This window comes from Plectropomus leopardus, chromosome 12, assembly GCF_008729295.1.
Source record: "Plectropomus leopardus isolate mb chromosome 12, YSFRI_Pleo_2.0, whole genome shotgun sequence".
Taxonomy (NCBI): Eukaryota; Metazoa; Chordata; class Actinopteri; order Perciformes; family Serranidae; genus Plectropomus; species Plectropomus leopardus.
The window spans coordinates 13,569,886-13,591,514 of record NC_056474.1 but is presented as its reverse complement, the minus strand read 5'-3'; the positions used below and the strand labels follow the sequence as shown (position 1 = coordinate 13,591,514).

Here is a 21,629-nt window from a genome sequence, read left to right as displayed (position 1 = left end):
TGTTTTGTTAGTGTAGGTACACTTCACACTAGCAGTGAAGTGTTTTTGCTTCACTAAGATGACGATCTGTGTGCGTGCTTAGAAATGTGATGTTGCTTTTCATTAGAGGGAATTCGTGGGTTTCACTTCCTCATTGTGGATTTAAAAACCTTAACTGTCAAATATGCACTACAAGTAATCAGTTACACAATGTGCTTTTACTTCCTGAAAAGTTTTCAGTGTTAGTTTTCAGTTTCACCATCAATCCCATCTGCTGCTGTCTCCTGCATCTGTTTGACACAAACTATAAATCTGGACATGGTAGCAGATAACTAGGTTATGTTCTCTGGCAACAATCGGTTTTTATTAATGCATTTCTAGCTCTTGAAGTAACGGATGCCATTTTAGTTGATATTAAATAAATAAGATACATCAATAAATAAATGTAAGCAGGAAATAAAGCGATAGTGATTTTAAACAAAAAAGAAAATTACTCTTTAGTAAAAAGGTCCGTCTCTGTAACGATCCTTTCCTTATTTATTTCATAGTCAAATGTATTTATTTACTGATGTATTTATTTATTTATTAATATTGACTAAAATGATTATTATTGAGGACACCACTCAATGTAAATCAAGTCCTAAACCTTGTTGACGTGTCCATATGGTGTATTTTTATGTCCTACAAGACATTACCATGAGTAGAATTTCAAAGTCCTGTTGACTTTGAGTAAAGTGTGCTTTATGATGATAAAATTACTGTTTATTTAGAGTCTGGTGGATTTGGCAATAGCAATTTCTGGATAAATAGGATCTTACACTTTAATAAAAAGGTCCACCTCTAAGTTTTCTATCCATAATGTTTTTTTTAGACACTTAAATTATCATCTGAGCCTTTCAGTGGCAAAAAAACAAGCTCTTTTGATGGTGATGGTGCAAACATGCCCTAAGTGGTTACCTTCCAGCTTGTATAATGGCTGCAGCGCTCTCTCTCAGTGCTGGACCAATGTCAAAAACTGTTGTTTCATTAGTCACTTAACCACAACATGGGAAAATAGGGTCCAGGTTGAAAAACTTTCTACGTATGCATTTTTGATGAACAGATACGTTTTTAGGGTTTTTTTCAGTGCCTAGACAGGAACATTAACGGGATCTCTGTGAAATACTTCGTTTTGTCGTAGCGTGACCGGGTGAATGCGTGTGAATCAAATGAATTCTGCACATTTGTGTTTTTTTCTGAATAGTTCAGACACAGGTGTGAACAGCCCACACATCAGACTGTTTTATTATTTCATACCGCAATAAAAAAAGTATGACTCCAGAGGATCATTTTCATATATTATAATACAGATGCAGAATTGAAAGTTTATTCTTTAAACAGCCTAGTATTTTACAAGAAATAGATAACTACTTGGAACTTTTGAACATGTCCTTAAAACAGGACATAAGTGGGCACGAATCCTTGGGCTCTACTTTGCCATCATTATCCATGAACACCCAGCAGAAAACAGGGAGGGAAAGGAGAAGGGGGGGATTAAAGTGTAAGGGAAAAACTTTCAATAAATAAATCAAAAACAATGGATATAATCTCTCTAACCTTTCCCATTAAACCCCAACCATCCCATCCATATATCCACATTTAAAAGAAACCCATACAATGAGGGCCAAATTTGAAATATGTTGTCACTGCGAATACAACAGGACACGATTGGGACTGAGCAGCTGATGCCGAACAGACATCGACGCTTCTGCAGACTGTCTCCGGAAACTTGAGTTCATATGGTGATTGCTGTCTTGGCTGGTCGGATGTTTCACTGGCCAGTTTGGTCCAGTCCATTTCTCTCGAAGTTTTCAGAAGATTATAGGTCCACAAGGAAAATGCGCCCTGCCTCAGAGATCGCTGTTTCTTCACAATTTGAAATTTGTGAGGGATAACCAGAGTAGTTCTGATAAAGTGAAACTAAAGATGAAAGTTGTGGAAGCAGTCGAAGGGGTCGTGGCAGGGGTTCGGGTAAATCAGCTGCTGTTCAAATTGGATACAGTCAGTGGGGGTCGCTTGGCTGCAGTCCCTTAAAAGTCCTCCAAAGTCTCAATCTCTCCCATGTTCAATCTCTCAGATGACGCATTCACAGAAAAACCTGACGATTAAAAAAATAGACAGATCCAATAAGCAGATGGGATATAAAAAGCAGTGACACATCGTTGCAGATATTTCAGATTTAGTAGCAGATGGGCATTTGCGCTCACCTAGAAGGCTGGGGTCTGCGCGGACCATCTTCTGCTTCTTTTTCTTCTTCCCTGAGGTGACAGTCTCAAAACGCTGCTGCTGGCCACTCGTGTGGTTGGACTGGTAGAGCTGCGAAGATCCTGTTCCACCCCATACAGAATCCTGGGGAGGAGAGAAATGAGGATTTAAGGCACAAAAAATACTGTCTGTGCTGACACCAGCAAAGTCAAAATGTTGCCTCTTGACATCATGTGGTCCTAAAGAATACTGACAATCATGCTAAAATCTGGAAGAAGGGGAAATCAAAACCAGTAATGCTTCGGTTTTCTTTTTCAAAACTATACAAAGACTGAGCTAGGTTCTAAGAGCTAAGAATTATTTATTGTGCAATTAAATGCAAACATGACTTCCATTTAACCTATTGACGTAACATAATGTCAGACTGAGATACATGGCAACATTCAGTTTCTCAAGACATGTATTGTAGTGCGCATTAAGTAACATCAGAGAGCCGCGTTTTCATAAACATATTGTGCACATTTTGAAGAATCAAGAAAGTTCTAACACTCACTTGAGTGTTTTTTTTTTTTTAATTTTGTCAAAAAAATGTTAAACTAAATGGGACATGGAAACACCTTTGCGGAATAAGTCCTGTTGTAGCGAACATTTAACCAAGATCAACTGTTTCTGCTGTCAGCGTATTTCGCTGTTTATGTTTGCTTTCTAGCTTTTCATTCAGTCATTAGCCTGCATTTGCCCATGTGAGACTTCTCTCCATTTATCTCTCACTTTTTTTCCCCATTTGGCAACCTCTACTTTTACTCTGTTTACTGGCAGATTACAGCTAAGCCTTAAGTATAGCCTATACTGCCTTCTGATAAAACTACACTTTAAAGGGTCCAGTGTATAGGATTTTGGGGCATATTTTGGCAGAAATAGTGTGTATTATATATATGGCTATGTTTTCAGTTGTTTTTAACCACCTGAAACTAAGAATTATGTTATTGTGACTGTAGAATGACCCGTTAATATCTACATACGGAGCAGGTCCTCTTCAATCCTGTTTTCACATCTGTCACTATAATTTGCGTACATGTTTAGCAAAAAGGAGTAGTTTTAGTTGGTTGATCTGAAATTTTGCTGCTATATACCGCTGAACCTTTAAGTAGAATAGTTTATTATTTTATTAAAAAACATTTTTTTGTGAAATTTTAAGGTTAAAAATTGTCAATATTGAATGGAAACACAACTTTTGTCATTGTTTTAGTGGCAGATGTGGGTTTACTGAAGTTCTTTTGTTCTAAATGGTATTCAGACAAAGTAATATTTCAGCAGGAAGACAATGTTCTCAGTGTGGTGATTATGTAAGTTCAATGAGTCAAAGCTTTTGAGCTTTTGAGCCAAGTAAAAGCAGAGAGTAGCTGTCTCAAGAAGATAGTCAGATTACTGAAGATAAAGCTGCCTTCAAAAGTTAAAGTGCAATCACCAGATGAGGGCATTATGGATGCAGTCCTCGTTAAGAGTATGTGTGATTTATGTTTTGATACACCGCGCAGAGTGAGTCAGACTAATAAAAATTAAATTAATTAAATTAAAAACGATGCAGTGTTGCCATGAAGCCATGCTGCTCATGAAACACAACCCACCCAGCAACACTAAAGAGAGACAGGCCTGAGAAATCTGTCATGCACTTTGAAAGTATCCGACAGCAGAAATGACGACGAGGACCATCTTTGAAAGAGGATCACATATTTGGTCTTTATCCCCATTGGGAAACAAGGAATAATTAGCGCAGTGAAATCTTTTGGAGCCGATTCAAAGAGGTGACGTGAGAAAGAGAGTCACAACAGAAATGTAAATAGTAGCTGAAGCCATGGAGTATGACGGCATTGACTGTGTCAGATGACTTGCTCTGATTGGTCAGAACATGCCAGGCAAAAATGCTTCAGAGAGCAAAATATTTTTAGGGAGCAAAGGGGACAGATTTCTCCTTTAAAAAAAAAAAAAAAAAAAATCATATTACAAGTCTCACAACTTAAAATGGGACCAAAACATATGATACCTCATCTGCTGTACCTCGCTGGTGCTATTTCAGCCCTGCTCACCTGCTGCTGCTGCTGCTGCTGCTGCTGCTTGAGGGCTTGCTGTTGGTTTTGCGGTGCCGGTTTCTGTTGGTTAGCGTTCTGTTTGGCACGACGTTCGAGGAACTGCTTGGCAAAGTCCTTGGCCTCGGGAGTGTCCCCCAGATAGGCCCTGACGTAGTCGTGCACCTCGTATGGAGAGTCCACTTCTTTCAGGAAGGATGCGAATGTTGGAACTGGCAGGGAGACAGATGGAGAACATTTGTGAGTTTGGCTTACAGAAATGGTTGATCAATAGTTGTGGGTGGGAGGCCTTTGCAAAGAATATTTTCAAAGTCATACCATCCAGATTGTTGGCCGTGTTGAGGGTGTGCAGGGTTTGCTCACACCACTGCATGAAGGTGTCCTGCTGGCTCTTATTGACCCCTTGAAACAACTTTAGCAGCTTCTCCTCCTCTTCTACTTTCTTATTGGCCCGCCCACTCACAGAGTTGCTTTACATGTGCAGAAAAATGCAGGCGGGAGACAAAAAGAAGTCATTAAGATCAGTGTATTACTCATATCCTACGTATTGTAAATCATGCTTCTCATCAGGAGGTCATGACTAAGACTTTTTTTCCATTTTGGCTTTCTTAAATACCTGAGGTTGGCGTTTCCTTTATTGTTCTTCTGCGTGTTGCCTTTCTTAGTTGGAGGAGGCTGCTGGACAGCTTCTTTCACAGCCTCGTCCCAGAAGCCCATGTTGGAGTTGTGGGTGTCGCCCCAGATGCTGCTGGAGTCTGAGCCCCAGTTAGTGCAGGAGCTGGTGTTCACAGACCCCCACACTGAGTTACTCAGAGACGCCGTCTGTTGCGAGAGGGAGATACTGTTACTGACATAACACTTGTTTCTTAGAATGCAAGTCGCATTAAATTGCAATACAGATTATTTATTATAACACTGATGATTTCTATTACTTCATTGATAAATCAATTGTTTGGTTTGTAAAATGTCAGAATATGCCCATCGCAATTTACTGAAACCTAACAACTTGCTCATTTTGTTCAGCTAACAGTTCAAAACCTCCAAATATTTGGTTTTCTGTTGCATTGTGCACAGAAAAGCACAAAATCCTCACTAACTAGATAGCTGGAATGAAGGAATGTTTTGCATTGCGCTTAAAAAGCGCAGAAATAATTATAATGATTCAAACAAAAGTTGCTGACTCATTTCATAATTTTAGCCTTCCGTCCTTCTTTTGCAAAAGATCACTTGAAGTTTTTGAAATTAAAGAGGTAATCCTGTTGCCTAGTTTTTGCTGTGTTTCCTGCACCTTTGGCACAAGTTGGCCTGTATCGGCTGTCACATCTGACCATGAGAGAAATCACTCTGATTAGCAGTTCAGCTCAACACACCAGAAGAGAAACATAAGTAGAAAAAGTCAAGAGGGCGTGAGATCAAAACCATAATAGGCAACATTTTTTTAGCCATTGAGCTCTTTAGTAGAAGCAGTTAATAACTGTGTCTTGGTTCACTAGCTGACAGTAAATATGTGTTCTTGCAGCATCGTATTGTGTTGTTAATGTGTTGTTAATCTGTGCTAACTAGAATCTCATATCTGTCCTGACGTTCTTCCGGTTTCCCTTTTTGACTGTCCAACCCTTCATCTCTGCTTAGCTTTTATCCTCTTTTAGCGAAACAGACATGTTATCTTGTTGGTCACGTACAGTTCTGTTTTGAGTGCGGATCTGTTGGTTGACAATGGGGTGTGTTTGCTGCTGCTGTTGCTGCTGATGCTGCTCCTTCCGCTGTTTCATCTGCTGGGCTTCTTCCCTTTGAATCTCCAGCAAAGACTTGGTAGCAGCCGGCTGTTTGGCCACACTGCCCCAACCAGACAGCTTGGCCTGGGGCTGCTGAGCCAGCTGCAAGGCCTGCTGCTGCTGCAGCTTCAGGAGCTCTTGTTGCTGACGACGCTGCTGTGGGGGCGAGGAGGGAGAACTTGAATTAGTGTGCATAAAAATGATATTTGGCTAAATGACAGGAATTAGTCAAAAACTCAGGAGAGGCACTAAAACACTACTGATGATAGAGCCAACAAACACAACCAGGCTGCTTGCTGTCTTTACCTCCTCCCGCGTCTGTCGTTCTCTCTCCTCTTCCAGTTTCTGGATCTCAGCCAGTGACAGGGCGCTCTGAGTCTGGTTTATAGCGTTGACCGACTGCTGGCCCCACTTGGAGGAGGATGGAAGCTGCAGAGCAGGACAAGGTGTTTTAGCAACTTTAAAAATATTTTGTACCTTCTATTTTTGATCCCCCTTCTCCTCTGTGCCTTTACCTTCTGTCATAGCAGTTTGAAAAAAAAGGTTTGCAAAATGTCAAATATTTTGAGAACATATTTTTGTATTAGAAACTTAAGTGTTTTTTAAGAGCTGTGGGTTGTATTCATTTGAATGAATGTTTCTTATATTGGAGAGACTTGGTGTGCATGTCAGGTATGGCCTGACCTCTAGCTGTAAGATACAGGTAATATGGGTGCGATTTCAGTTAACATTGGGCAGCCGAAGCCACAATGAACATACAGTACACGATACAATGAACACACACACACACACACACACACACACACACACACACACACACACACACACACACAGACAGAGTTTTACAGACAATGTTTGGAACATGTTTGAGTCTGTTAAGTAATTAAATTTGTGAAGTAACAGGACGTTTTTTTGGAAGTACGTCAGAGCAGATCATGTATTCAGCGCTCGCTGCTTTTAAAAACGAAAAGCCGTCACACCTTCATTTGTGCGAGCTGCTGCTGCTGCTGCTGTTGCTGAAGTCTCCTGAGAGCCTCTTGTTGCTGCTGCCTCTGTCTCTGCAGCTCCTGCTGTCTTTGGGCCTCTTGCTCTCTCCTCTTCTGCTCCTCCAGCTGCTGTTGGGCCAGAGCAGCTGCCGCTGCAGCAGCTGCCGCTTCTTCCTCCGCTCGCTTCTCCTCCTCACGCCTCCTCAGTGCTTCAAGTTCCTCCTGCTTTCTGCGCTCCTCTTCCTGATGATTAAGAAAACTGTGATTTAGGGAAACTTCACAAATTCAGACAGGAGGTAGAATTAAGGGCAAGTTTTCATTAGCTTACCTGTTTGCGTAGGAACTCTTCCCGTTTCTTTCTCTCCTCCTCCTCCCTCCGCCTCTCCTCTAATCTACGCAGAGCTTCCTCTTGAGCCAGTCTCTCCTCTTCCTCTTTTTGTCTGCGCTGTGCCTCCTCTTGCTCTCGCTGCCGTCTTAAAGCTTCTTCCTAAAGATTTACAACACTGGGTCAGTCTCAACTCCATATGAGAAAAGTGGCTTATAATGAAACAGTAGCTCAAAGGCTTCATATTGACACTGTCCAAATGCTCGACCTGTTTTTGCCGTGCCAGCTCCTCTTCTTCTAAGCGTTTGCGTTCTTCCTCCTGTCGAGCCCTCAGGGCCTCCTCTAGCCGTTTCCTCTCCTCTTCCTCCCTTTTGGCTCTCATTTCTGCCTCACGCCTCTCCAACTCCAACTGTCGGGTGAGAAAATAAAAATAGAGATATGATACTATCTGAAGAGATGAGAGATTAGAAAATATTTCTGACTAATCCTACATGTTAACATCATAGATTCATCAGCTTTATTTTAAGATTAGACTATTTTAAATGTAATCTACTTCATCTTAGAAATCAAGAAGCTACTTTGAAAACAGACATAAACTGCTACTGTATTCAAGACTACTAAAGGTGTTGACTTTTGATAAATCTTTTTAGAGCCATTTCACACTGACAGCAAAAACAGAAGAGTGAGCAGAAAAACTGTCTACCTTTGCAGACTTTGTCTTTTCTAACTGTTGCATCTGCTCGATGGTCGGAGCCTGCGCCATGGAGTCTATAGGCAAATCCCACACGCTGCTGCCGTCCCACGCTGTTGAGTGTGATATAAGATAATGCATTACACCTGCTATAACATGAAACACTCTTTCTTGTCCTCTCATGATTCAAAAAGAAACCGCAGAACATTTAAGGCAGAAACTCACTGTTTTGAGCAGCTTGTTGGACGCTTGGCGTGCAGGAAGCCTGAGAGGACGGGTTCTGCATTTCCCAAACAGAACCGGAGTCTGGTACAGACAGGGATCGGGTAACAGGAGGTAGGAGGCTCTCAGAAGCTCTAAAGAAAAATAAGAAAAAACACACATTAATAAATGCAACAATCTCCTAACGTGAGCTGAGGCGCTGGTACGGATTTATTTAGAGGTGGGGCGATACAGAAATGACTGTGGAATAGATTGTGTGTCACGAACCTTAGCTTGAGAGCCTGGTATTGCTGTAGAAGCAGGTTGATCTGCTGTTGGTGTTGCTGCTGTTGCTGAAGAGGAGCTGAGCTGAGCGCTGCAGCTTTCTGCTGGGCCAGGGCCTGAGCATACTGCTGCCTGAAAGGTGCAAGACAAATAAATGGGAGAGATAAGTTAACACATGAATAAATATCAGTGGATGAATTATGCATGTTGCATTTTAGATGTTTTTCTTTGTGTATTTTATTGCATAAATTTGACTTGATGTTGAATGTGTTTTTATTAGATAGTTGAGAGTTGTTGATTCTGAGGATAGATGAACTCTGTAAACTATTCCTGTATTGAATCCAGGAGGTGAGTTTATAAATGTCTGCATTTGTATATTTTCATAATTCTGCAAATGCAAACGAAAGAAATGTCAGATCTGAGCTTGGTTTACCTGAGGAGGTATTGATACTGGAGCTGCTGTAACTGGTAAAGGTTAAGAGCAGTGAGCTCCTGCTGCCTCTTCAACCTCTCTTGATCATCACCCTGCATTACATAAAACGACATAGTCAGAATTAGTCATAGCAGTAAAACAGGTAAAACATGGCTACAAATAAACAACATCTTCAGACCTCAGAACTGCAGTTTACTCACAGTCTATGCGCAATTTGACAGATCTTGAGCAGCATCCAGTTGTAAAAAAAGACCATGCAGGGTACATCCACACTAATATGTTTCATGACTTTTGCTATGACTATGCCTAGCTGCTACTCACTTTACCTCTAAAAATTGCTGCTTTCCTCCGTATTATATTATTTTTCTATAACTACGCAGCTACTAAATGTCATCTTCAAGGAGAGCAATTACTTTAGTTGATCGTTTGTTTGTGTTTTTTTACTTGACATAGATTAGGTAAGATTTCTTTTCAGTTTTGATTCAAAGCCATTTGGTCACACAAAAAAGACACAAAAAATATTCTAAGTCACCATATGAAAAAAACCCAAAAAAAAAAAAAAAAACCTAACAAGTAACAGAAATATTTGATCATATATAGACTTTGCTGCTTTAAAGTCAATTTTAGTTTTAACCTAAGCTGCCGCCATCATAAAAGATAGTGAGTGGCTACTTCTGCTACTGACGTAGTCACACTATGACTACCCGCGGGTAAAGATAATGTAAACATCTTGGACAGACAGAAGTATTTTGACCTTTAAAACATTTGGCTAAAATGTGGATTTCAATCAGTCTTCAGTGCTTCTTGGATGTATTTACATTTTTTTGGCTATTACAAAAGAGAAAATCTCAATAGTTACATGATAAAGCTCCACAAAGTCCATCAAGTCAGAGAGTAGAGAGGTGTAGTGGTAAAAACAGTGGAATGTGACACCACCTGCAGGTCATGGTTAGTAATGGCAACTAGTGCAGGTTACAAAGCAAACCTTTGGACGCCAAGCCACATTGAGCACATGCATACCTGTAGAGGTGGTGGTGCAGGACCTGGAGTGAATGGTACTCTCCCCCATATCTTCATGATCTCTCCAAGAGCTTGAAATACTTCATCACACCCTCTTTTAACTAAGAGAGACATTGTGAAGTAACCAGCCTGGAACCACTCAGTCATCTCCTGGTTACTGAATGGACCTGAGAGAGTAGAAAAAGAGAACAAAGGGGATTTAGGAGGGACACTGGAACAGTTCTAAAAATAAATGTACAGTATTTATGTTGCAGTTTTAGCACATGAGCATCCTCCAAACTTACCCTGTATCTCCCCTTGGGGGTCTTTGTAGAACCACTTCAAAGCAGCCTCATGGGTAAGCGGCAGGCCTGCAGGTTTGGGCTTCTCTGAAGTCTTTGCAGTGAGTCTGTCATCATCTGCTACACCGTCTTGTAGGTACGCTACCATCTTTTCTGCCTCCTGGGGAGGGATGCCAAGACACAAGTTCTTTTTACACAGAGATTGAGCAATAGGGCCACTACAAAGTCACTTAATGACACTGCCTTTTTTTACAGAACCAAGAGGAGGCAGAGATAATGTCGTCCCAGTGAGAGTCTATGAGTTCAAAATGTTAAGAGTTTCTTAAAAATCTGTAAAAGATATCTTATGGCTGTTGATGGAATGGAGGATAGCCCACCTATCCCATGACAGACTTTCATGTTAAGTCCACTAACGAACCTGCTCAAAGTGTTTCAGTCCCTCATCTTCATCTGTGTCGTGTGGCACAGCCGCTGGCCTGCCAATAGGGGCAATTATACTTGAAGGGAAGGGCAGAGGATTGTTCATCGCCACAGGTACCTCCATGGGCTTTTGTGGTAGCTGCACACTGGGTGATGGAGCAGATACGTCTGCCAAGAACGACATGAGGAAGAAGCAGATATTTGGTTTTCATGTTTCAGGTGTAAGCAACTGCAAAAAAAGTCCTTTTCAGAGTGACGTTGGAGAACCAAATCTCACCTGCAAGGGTGGTAGAAATGTGGTTCATGGGTAGGGACTCGAGCATGCTGTTAGACAAGGGGACGTGCAGGGGGACTTTGCAGGGCTCTGGTGGGAGCTCCAGGGGTGGCTGTCGTTCAACGGGCCTCTCAGACTCTTCTGTTCTGTTGGGCTGGCTCAGCTGCAGAGACTGGGTAGGAAGCTGGGGCTCTGAGACTGCGGGAGCAACAGGTGGAGCCACGGGTAAAACCTCCTCTGATGCTCTCGACAACTCTAAAAAAAAAAAAAATAATAATAATAACAGTAAAGACATGAGATGGGATCATAACCAAAATAACTATGATCCTGATTTTAAAAAGGAACAGTTTTTATTGCGGATGATGTTACAGAAATTGACAATCAACTGAAAATGAAAACATCTTCCACATCAGCCATTTTCCTATTCACTGGTCATGCTCAAATAAAGTGGCTTTGATTGCTTTGAAATTGCTGTCAGTAAATTCTGTTTTATCGTGGTGCTGCTTTGTCAACCAAGCACCATCTGTGGAGCAATCGATTGCATCTTTTTGTGTTTAATGCTGTGTGGCTCTTAAATCTTTTTTTCAGTATTAACTGAGATGTTAACGTTACTTTCTCTAAAAGATAATTTGGGTACAATTGTGGTGTCGAGGCAACACAATGGCATAGTCTACGAAAAGAATACTATTCAGCTGTGGGAGCCAGGGGCCCGTTTCACAAAAGTGATCCGTGTACTGCTTGTAGGCAGATCACAAGGGGTGCCTATATTCCGTTTCACAAATGATTAGAACAAATGTCAGATAAAATTGCAAGTCCTGACTTTCTCTTGCATGTGTCACAAGTATGTAGATCCTTTTGATTAATTAAATGTGTCAAAAGTAACATGAGAGGAATTTCTCACGTTGCAGGTCGCAGCTTGTATGTTGCAAATTTGATCAAAAGGGCCCCACCTTTTTAAGCCAACGTCAGTACGCTTAAGACACAAAAATAGCTTCACTGGTGCTTTTCTGTAACTGAACTAAAAACTACCACAATGTAGACAGAGGAATATGTTTTAAAAGTAAAATTCTATGACTTCATGTCTACGCTTGTCCGGCAATACTAAAAATAATTTTTCAAAAAATCAGCACTATCCAACCTTTTCTTTCAGCCTGTCTGTTGGCCTCTGTTTCCATTTCTTTGGTCTCCCTGGGCTGACAGTCCTCCTCCTCCAGGCCCTCTTCACACTCTTCCAAGGGTTTGAAGTCGAGCTCTGCCTCCTCCAGAATTGGTTCCTTGGAGGCTTTCTGAATACACAACAAAAAACAAGAATTACAGTGACTGTGACACCGGTGTCATCCCATCAAACATCAAGCAAACAAATTATCTGCTCCATAAATTCTAGTGAGGAAGCGTTTTTTAGATGAATAATTGGCACATCAATACTTTATTTAAACGTTTTGAATGATTTATTTAAAATTCTCCTCTTACCTTAAGTGAGAGGAAGGCCCCTGATGAGTCGAAGGTGCCCGCCTCCTCGTCTGCGTCCTCTAGACACCACTCTGGCAGGCTGTCCCTCTCGTCCTCCAGGCTGCCGCTGCCTGACCGTGGCCTCCGGTAGCCACGTTCGTCTTCTCTTGCATCAAATGGGAATCGGCGACGCTGATCTGGGTGTTCCCGCCACCCTGCAGACCGAGGCCCATCTGGAGAAAATAGTTCTTGTTTACAACCAATCAATTTCATCATCTACCTTAGCTACAAAAAGATGGACAGCAGACATTTTAGCCACCACTAGCATTACTAAAGTGTCTACACATACAATAACACAAGAGTAACAGTATGATTTTGAGCATCTGCACTAAGATGTGAAGTTCAAAAGCATAAGGGAAGCTAAGAAATGAGACACCGGTTCACCACTGAATTGTCCATGTTAAACAAAACATTAGAAAGTGCCCTTAATTAGTACCCGTTATATGTAATATAATTCAAGCCGATCAAACCAGCCACTATAAAAACAGAAAAAGTGGAGCTTTTTTAGTTGTATTGTTATTAGATATTTTCCTGTGTGCTTCAATGACAGACCACACAACAGTTTACAGGCTGTAACACACAAATGTACCTTATTCTGAAACCAGCCATGCAGCAAACACAGCTGCTCACCACAAATACGTTTAACAAAAATAGACATATTAATAGTTCGGTCAGTGCGGCGCCCACCTGGGCTTGGGGGGCACCACCGGTCACTGTCCCGTCGAGACCCCGCCAGACGCCAGCCCCCCTCATCATCCTCACCGTTCTGAGCAGAACGCCAGTTCTCACTCTCTGAACGCGTGAAGTCGTGCTTCCTTGGTAGTCCCGTTACACCATCCTCGTAGTTGCCTCGGACTGTAAAAAGTAGTGGTAAGGAGGATAGTTAAAGGTGAAGCCATCATCACTATATTGCTAGTTGATGTTAAAAGACAGATTATCAAACTCACTTTATCAGTAAACAAACTGTATTGTGTGTTATTAGGCGTTTTTGGACCAGAGGAACTTTTTCGTAGTTCTTTGACCCCCCCCTTTCTATTGTGTCCACATGACAAGATTTAGGAATGATCATAGTTCTTAAAAGGTTGTTTTGAGGGACTCTTCTTAGCTCCCAGTTTTAGGTTTTCTTACAGAAAAAGGGAACAATTAGTGACATAAGTGTACATTGATTAATCGAACACGGGCCGATGCAGAACTGGCAGTCATCTTTTTTAAAATCCTTTTGGTCTTGTAAATACAGACAACAAAAAACAACAGCTCAGAAGGAAAAAATACAATGTGATTTTGACTCATCAAAGTGAAAGCGACGTTGCTATACCAACCATCGGCCGGCTCACTTCATGTCACCTCAGCGTTTCTATTGGCTGTGCAAATGCAAACAAAAAAAAAACCCTTGAAGATATGTAGCTCTCAGGGGTGACCCCAGAACTGTTTGGTCCAAAAACACCTATTTACACCTACTAAAGAACTCAGTGGTCAAATATTTAACAGCAAAGGCAAACTTACTGTGATTCATCTGAAAATGTCCTGGAACAACTTCTGCTGTGGAGAAAGAGAGCAACAAGTAGATAAGCCAGGGCATTTGTCAATGAGTACATCATGTATTGATTATTTGAGAAACAAAATTTAACACCAACCTGGGTCTTTTCGACCTGGCTTTTCAAACCTTCTTTCTCCCCTGGTGAGAGATTGAAAAAAAACAACACACACATTATGTAAAGTAATCAAAAATGCTTTAAAATATGTTTAAAAACTTCTGATGAACATGGTCAATATAAGGGTAAGATTTTTAAAACAAAACCTGACACCACAAATGGGCATGTTCATACCTTTCTTCCCAGCTTTGGGAGCGATGCATCTCCCTCCCTCCGCGACCAAAACCTTCCACATCATCAAAACTTCTTTGGTAAAACCCTCCATCTCCTCTTCCCCGGCCTGAAAACAATCACAGGTTGACATGACCCGATATGACCTGAAGAGGTAAAGGTGCTCTTAATGGTGAGCAACTGCAAAGCATCAACTAACCTTTAGGTAGGATATTTAACATTTTGATCAAAAGACCAGATGTGGCTCAAACATCAGTGGACGGTTAAAGCCTGAACCCACTTCCTGCAGCTAAAAGTCTCTCTCTCTCTCTCTCTCTCTCTCACACACTCACACACACACAACTGTACCACCATCATCCATTACAGAAAATCTGCTGAATCATGATGCTGTGCACTCCCTTTCCTTTTTCATCCCAGGGTGTACAATACACCAGCTCGTGGTTTTTAATTCATCTGATCTCTCCGTGATTCATAGACAATATCCTCTAATAGTGACACAGCAGTTTGGCTGTAGTACTTTCCTCATATTCTCTCATCTCTCAGTATCTGTCTGATGATAAACAACGTTATTGTGCGCAACGGTTAACATCTCATTATTGTTCCTCAGGCCACTTACTGTTTATAATAAACCCTTTATGCTACGCAGCTTCTTGACCACCTCTCAGTTTAAGGTTTATGAATGATCTAGCATGCTCAGATAACATTGGAAGTACACAGAAGCCTACAGGAGAAATGCTACTGATTCAATTTAAACTCTCCCCATTGCCTCGATCTTAAGCTGCAAATTTGAACTGTGTAAATCAAACTGAGTGTTCAACAGCAGAGAGAACAGGACATTAAGCAGTGAAGAAATATGGGTTTAAACAGGCTATATGCTCAGTCAGTATAAAAGCAGATTGGTAAAGGCGTGGCCAGTGACTTTGCAAGATCATGTTTAAGCTCTTTAGGGCTGGTCAGTGAGTTATAGCCTACAGTTTTTGCAATCAGTGGTATATTCCATTCATCACTTTTAAATTTTGAGTGGCTTGTGTCTTGCTGTCTTCCCAGAACTGCGTCTCTAAACTGTAGTGGGTCCAGACAAACCTGGCAGTGAGCAACGGTGGGAGATGACATTGTACAAAAACAAGATATTAATTTTCATTCTGTTGCAGTAACCACAACACATGGACCAGTCAATAACAGCACTGCCATATACTGAACGTCTCTAAAAACTAACAAACTAACCAACAGCTAACCAACTAAAGCAGTTAAACAGCACTGTAAAGCAGGAAAGGACATTTTAAGTTATTTCCATATTTGACTACTTGTCTCCCAGCTTTAGTGCCCCGTTAAAGACCAGGATTTATCAGCTACATATGGCCCAATTTTAGACCATATTTTAAATTACTCATTAAATATAAATACATAAAGACCTGTAAATAACTAACAAAAGTACTGCATATCCCCACGTTTACATTAGTAATGTTCATTTTTTTGTCACATAAACCTTTTTTTTTTTCAAGGTTAAGACTGGATGTCCACCAAACTTTCACTTTTCAACCTTTAGTACCCGAAATCTTCAACAGCTTAAGACAAATAAATATAAACGTCTAAAGACAACTAAATCTTAACATCTGTAGACAAACAGACCTATAATACACATTTCTAAACGTCTTCTCAACATTAAATTGCTCAGTGGGAGCCCTTTCTGAACATTCATTTAGTTTATTTTGTCAAAATACTTCCAAACATCACTCTTGTGCCTGCTCACCATCCTGCTTGTAACATTAGATCAAGTGATTTCTGACAAATAAACACTGAACATTATCTGTAGCTGCACAAATCTATCACTGTTACTATATGGCTCTGTGCAGATCCAGTATTCGTAGATGGTAGTAAAACTACTGCATCCCATCCAAATCATGTAAATTTAAGAACAAGTTTAATTTAAGTTTATATTATATGTGTACATGTGTTTCCTTTACAAGCAAAAAAGTCTACAAGTTGAACAAATATTGACGTCCAAATTGAAGTGCACTTGTACTCAAATACCTCCTGTAAAATACAGTATGCAGCTTTAATTGATCAGAGGACGTACATAGTCGTCTGAGCGTGTGTGTGCGCTACTAGTCGTACTTCAAACAGGGTTTTCCGTGTTTGAGACACATCAATAGTTCAGGCAGCTGCAGAGGAGTATGCTGAGTAAGCACAACACCTGCAGAGGGCTAATATTACACCCCTTGCCTTAGTTGGTGGGATTCCACAAAGGCATCTCAACTATCTGTGCTCTTTCTGACTTCTGAAACTGCATAGACAAAACAGCTAAATATCTAACATAAAGGCTTGTTTGACCAAAAAAAAAAAAAAAAAAATTAAATATCCACCACAGTTCTTTCACAATGTAAGCTCCACCAGCAGTGATTTATTTGTGAAATAAGAAAGAAAACATGTCACATTCAGGGATGATCTCAGTTAAATTCTTACCTCTACCCCTTGAGGTACTTCGGCCTCTTGGTGCCCCTGCTATTGGACCGCCTCCTCGCCCTGTCAGCCTAAGTACAGCTGCACTGTTTACAGACATGGAAAAATTTCTCTGCAAACACAAACGGGGGAGGGGAGCGCGGGGGGCAAAAAGTAAGCTCTCTGCTCTCTTCTCAGCACCTGCTCTGCATTCGGTAGCCTAACTGCAGAAGTTCTGTATAATCCAAGATATTACAATATGAAGCTGGCTGGCCTGAGGCCAATATGACATTTATTTTGGTCTGTGCAATAAGTCAGAAGCTGTTTCTAATCTTACCATTTCTCACAAAGAAAGACGCTAATATAAGTACTCCTACCTGTTCCTCCTCTGTAAAAGACACGAGTGCCAGGGGCGGCAAGGGCTCCTCTTGCAATATGGGCAGGAACTCCTTGTCGTGTAGGTCTATAGGGATCTGTAGGAAAGAGATAAACAATTACAGGCTTCACCTTTTAAGACGCTGAAGGGTTTGAAAGAATGTGTTTTAATGCAGGAACATGATTTGTATGCAAACATGTGGACTGCAAGCCTGCATCAACAGCTAAAACTCAGATTTTATACCAACCTTGTTATCCTTTACATAAAGTGCTAACATTTCTTCTCTCCCGTAGCGATAGTCTGCAAGTTTATACTTTGGCAATGCAGGTGAGAGGGGTGGAGAGGCAACTGCACAGCCGCCTCCACCACTACCGCCGCTGCCACCACCTCCAGACAAGGCACGGAGCCTGCAGAGAGAGGGGGGGGGGGGTAAAAGCAGAAGGGACAGAGGAAGGGGAGACAACACTTAAGCTGAGGTGACACTTAACATGTCTGAACATGTATGAAAAAGGTGCACTGGGCCCGAACAGAAAACCAGTTTCACAGCCTACAAATAATTATTGTCAGACTGATGATGCTTTCATGCCTGTTTATTTACCATTCTGGTCCAAAGTTAAGTGTCTGGGTTTCGGCCATTCTTCCTGGAAGTTCTACAAAGGGAGGATAAGGATTAGTATCACCCAGTATATACCGTTATACAAGTACTACTTTGAAAAACTATTTCTAAATAAATGCAAGAAAATAAATATACACATCATCACTATGAAGAAGTTTTCCCCCTAAAACTTGCACCAAAAAAATGAAAATCCTAAATATTTACTTGTGTAGCCTGTTTTGTTTAACAAATATTTACTACTAGTTTTTTGTTCTGTGATTTTAGTTTTGCTGGTACACTGGCAGCAATAAGCTGTTTTAAATGTATGTCTTTAAAAGAAACTTTAGTGTATGTTTTTACTAGATTGCACATGTTGATCACCAATTACTATTCCTTAAAGTAGGATAGCTAATCAATTTTGATATGTTGAACATATTTCAATCAATCTACAAAGTATTACCAACTAACCTATATTCAGGGTTCAAAGACATTTTCATCGACAAAATTTAAAAACTTTTCAATGACTTTTCAAGAACCATAATATTATTTTCTTGCCCCACTTGCCCAGTGTTTTTCAAACATATCAGATTTGAACTCCGTAAAACATAATTTCAGCCTGCAGGCATAAACGAGGGGAGAGACAGAATGTAGGGATAAAATTAAAAAACGTATGTGATGGTAGACAAAATGCTGACACACACACTAATACAAATTAGAGCTACTTTATGTCAACAGCTTCAGAATATTAAGTTGCTGTTATGTTACAATACATGGAGGGTTATCTATAGAGAATCAGTGTAACCATTACATTACACACAACAAAATATCATGACTTTTCCAAAACTTTCGTTTAAGGTTGTAATGGTATTTGATTTTTATGATACAATAACTGCATCAGAAAACAGTGCGGCTTCACAGTGTGACATTATTATTATTATTATTACGAGTCAGAATGACAGAATGAAAACAGAAGGGTTAGTTTTGGTTTAACAAACGATTTATTTCTATAATTAAGCCTTTAAATCATTTTTTAAATTAAAGTATATGTAAAGAGTCTCACTCTTGAAAATAACTAAAATAAAGATGAGATTCTTCGCCCAATTATTTTACAAATTCAATTAATTTTCCAGGTCTGAAATACCTGATTATGAAATTCCATTACTTCTTCTTCAGGTTTCCATGACTGTGGGAACCCTGTATATTGTTTTACTATACCTTGAATAAATATTTTATTTCACAACTCATCCACTGGAGCATAACTTTGCTTGATAGAACTTTGGAAAAATGCATAAGGTTTTATAATTGCTCTCGTGTTTTACAACTCCTGTAGATATATAGCCCGTCCCACCAGCACTTAAGCAGTGTACAATTTCAATCTGCAAAAGCTATTTTAAGCAGTCTCCCCGTCTGCAAAGAGGGTATGTCAGACACCTGTAATTGACAAACGGAGATTGCGTCACTCGAGTAAATAAACTAGAAAAATAATCATGTTTGGCAAATAAGATTAGCAGTTTGTTTGCGCGTGTGTCTCCACTGCCAAAACTTTTCCAAACACTTTGGTTGAAGTACGGATTTATTACATCGCGAGGCTTCCTCAAATATCAGTCGACAGTAGACACACCAGTACAACTGACCATATGGAAGCAGGATAAGCCACGTGTAAGTTGGTGGTTAAATACACCAACTCAACTGAAGATCGCGACATTTGTGGCGACTCTGCTGCACGCCTCGCACAGTGGTAACATTAAGTACAAACCGGACGTTTACATAACGTTATGACTTGTTTGATGTCACCAAAGCTCGCCAACTGACCAATCCGTTCACAATAACACAACTTTTATCGGTTTAATTATGTCAGATTTGGGTTTTAGATGTGAAGGAAACGGCTTAAGTCAGCGGAAAAACTACTATGATCTTGCATTGTTGTCCCGATTGTTACCTTGCGTAAAAGTCATCGTGTAACTTTACATTAACGATAATTAAACCGCATAGCCTGCAGCAGTCTTATATTACTCCAACTGATCCACTCCGCCTTTGTAGATTTGGACTGAGGTTAACGCTAGTTACTGGTGGATGTTAAAAGTTGGCTGAATCCATGATGGTCACTCTGGAAGGTTAACTGGAAATCATCCTCGGTTAACGTTACGAAGATTATGCTAGCTAACGTAGCAGGCTAAACAATCATTGATAACTGAGCTAACACATAACACTAGCAACAGACATTAGCTAAAACATTTCCCAGCGGTAACACATTGGCAGCAGGTGTGTTGTTACGTTAAAATGTGACAGCAGATTTGTAGTTAAAGTGCCACTTTGCTACATGCTGATGCCACACCGTCGCTAACGTTTTCCAACGATGCTAGCGCGTTAGCTATCTGGCCACCTAGCTGGCTAGCAGCGTTTTAATCCAACGTAGGTAATGTATGCCAGTCATAAGTGAATACTTACATATATCCTGACAGTGTTTTGTTTTACCGCAAGAAAATACGCCTTGTCACATTATCTAACGCTGTGTAATAAATACACCGCTGACCTGACACATGAGTTAATCCCTGTCGTCAACATTTGTAGCTAGCATGCTAACTAGCTACACGCGGCCTTCGAGCAGCCTGGATCCACAACAACATTTCCTTGTCAAACCGCCCCGCAGCTCACACGGCCCTGACACGCACACACAGTCACGGGAGCCCGGTGCTGCAAGGCCAAGTAAACATGGTGATTTAACAAGAGTCCCTAGCAGCCCCAGCTAGTCAGAATATGACTCTCTGACATGGCACTTTACTCAAATGTACGTTTTTTCTCCGCTAGTGCGTTAAACTTTTGCTGTCTTACCTCTGCTTGATCTGACAGCACAAGGTTTGTATGCGAGTTGTGTGGCTCTCTCTGGGCTCTCTCTCTCTCTCTCTTCGTTTTCCACAAGATGGCTGAGTGTGGGTCACATGACAGCTGATAAAACCCGTATGCCGTGGACAGATTCGCTGACTGGTGCGTATTCACGAACAACGAAGTGGTTATTACCACCGTTTTTATCGCTGTCGCTTTATATAGCGTGCACACTATATTCAGTCGTATCAACCACGTGGCAATAAATAAAGAGGTTATTACTTTGTTTGTGGTTTGTACCATGGATGTATGGTTTGTACGCATCAAAAGTATTAAGGTAGGGATATTGCACGGGCCTTATGTGTCACCCACCTTCCCAAGAAACCAATGTACACAGTGATGTAAGGCTGTCATATATACCCCCCTCCCCCGTTTGTTGGTATTTTTTAAATTTCTGTCCTTGTTCATTTTTCAAGAATGCCCTTAATAATTAACAAATCACCTGAAATAAAAGTATGGATCGAAAAGGTGTAGGCAGAAGCTAAAGTTTATTATACCTGCCCTTTTGCTATATTCTAATGAGTAATGTACTATTTAATTTAAGTTATGCAAAAGACAAAAACAAAAAGAGAAACTGTAATACAATTTAGAAAATTTTACAACCACGTAAAATATTATACACCAGCATTATATTTGTTTACCACCATATTTGTACAATGGAGTCAGCTGTATGCTTGTTTCATTATTATCTTGGAGGTGTTTGTGTAGCTTACATTTACAGTGCAAAGACTGGTACACACTGTAAAATCTGACAAGTTGATTTTACTTTTAAAAATCTAGGAAACTGATTGCCTTGTTAAGTTTAATTAAACTCTAGTTATATTTGCTTAATTTTGCTTATAATTTTGCTTAAAATGGCAAGTTTAATCAATTCAATCTTACTAAGTTTGAGCATCTTTAGTAAACCAAATTTACTGTGCATTTTTAAATCAACTGTGCTCTATATATATATATATATATATATATATATATATATATATATATATATAATATATAGTATATA

The 21,629-nt window shown here is 40.4% G+C and overlaps 1 protein-coding gene across 4 annotated transcripts; it reads right to left on the bottom strand.

Annotated features, from left to right (window-relative positions):
• Positions 1-1,574: 1,574 nt before the first annotated feature.
• On the bottom strand, positions 1,575-20,658 carry gigyf2 (GRB10 interacting GYF protein 2). Of its 4 annotated transcripts, none has more exons than XM_042497535.1 (29): positions 20,576-20,658; positions 17,747-17,798; positions 17,396-17,555; positions 17,150-17,245; positions 16,797-16,905; positions 14,337-14,442; positions 14,145-14,185; positions 14,014-14,049; positions 13,198-13,365; positions 12,472-12,683; positions 12,140-12,287; positions 11,005-11,256; positions 10,726-10,895; positions 10,311-10,467; positions 10,027-10,193; positions 9,007-9,098; positions 8,577-8,705; positions 8,313-8,443; positions 8,100-8,200; positions 7,665-7,805; positions 7,400-7,558; positions 7,066-7,314; positions 6,392-6,514; positions 5,993-6,241; positions 4,927-5,132; positions 4,629-4,780; positions 4,311-4,522; positions 2,226-2,367; positions 1,575-2,116 (listed from the first exon to the last, which is right to left on the bottom strand). In XM_042497535.1, the coding sequence occupies exons 2-29, from the start codon at positions 17,782-17,784 to the stop codon at positions 2,049-2,051; spliced, it is 4,014 nt and encodes a 1,337-aa protein (XP_042353469.1). In that variant the 5' UTR covers positions 17,785-17,798; positions 20,576-20,658; the 3' UTR covers positions 1,575-2,048. The 4 variants fall into 4 exon arrangements, with proteins under 4 accessions (XP_042353469.1, XP_042353471.1, XP_042353472.1 ...); XM_042497537.1 differs by having other exon boundaries at positions 2,226-2,370; positions 4,317-4,522; XM_042497538.1 differs by having other exon boundaries at positions 13,273-13,365.
• Between the last annotated feature and the right edge of the window lie 971 nt (positions 20,659-21,629).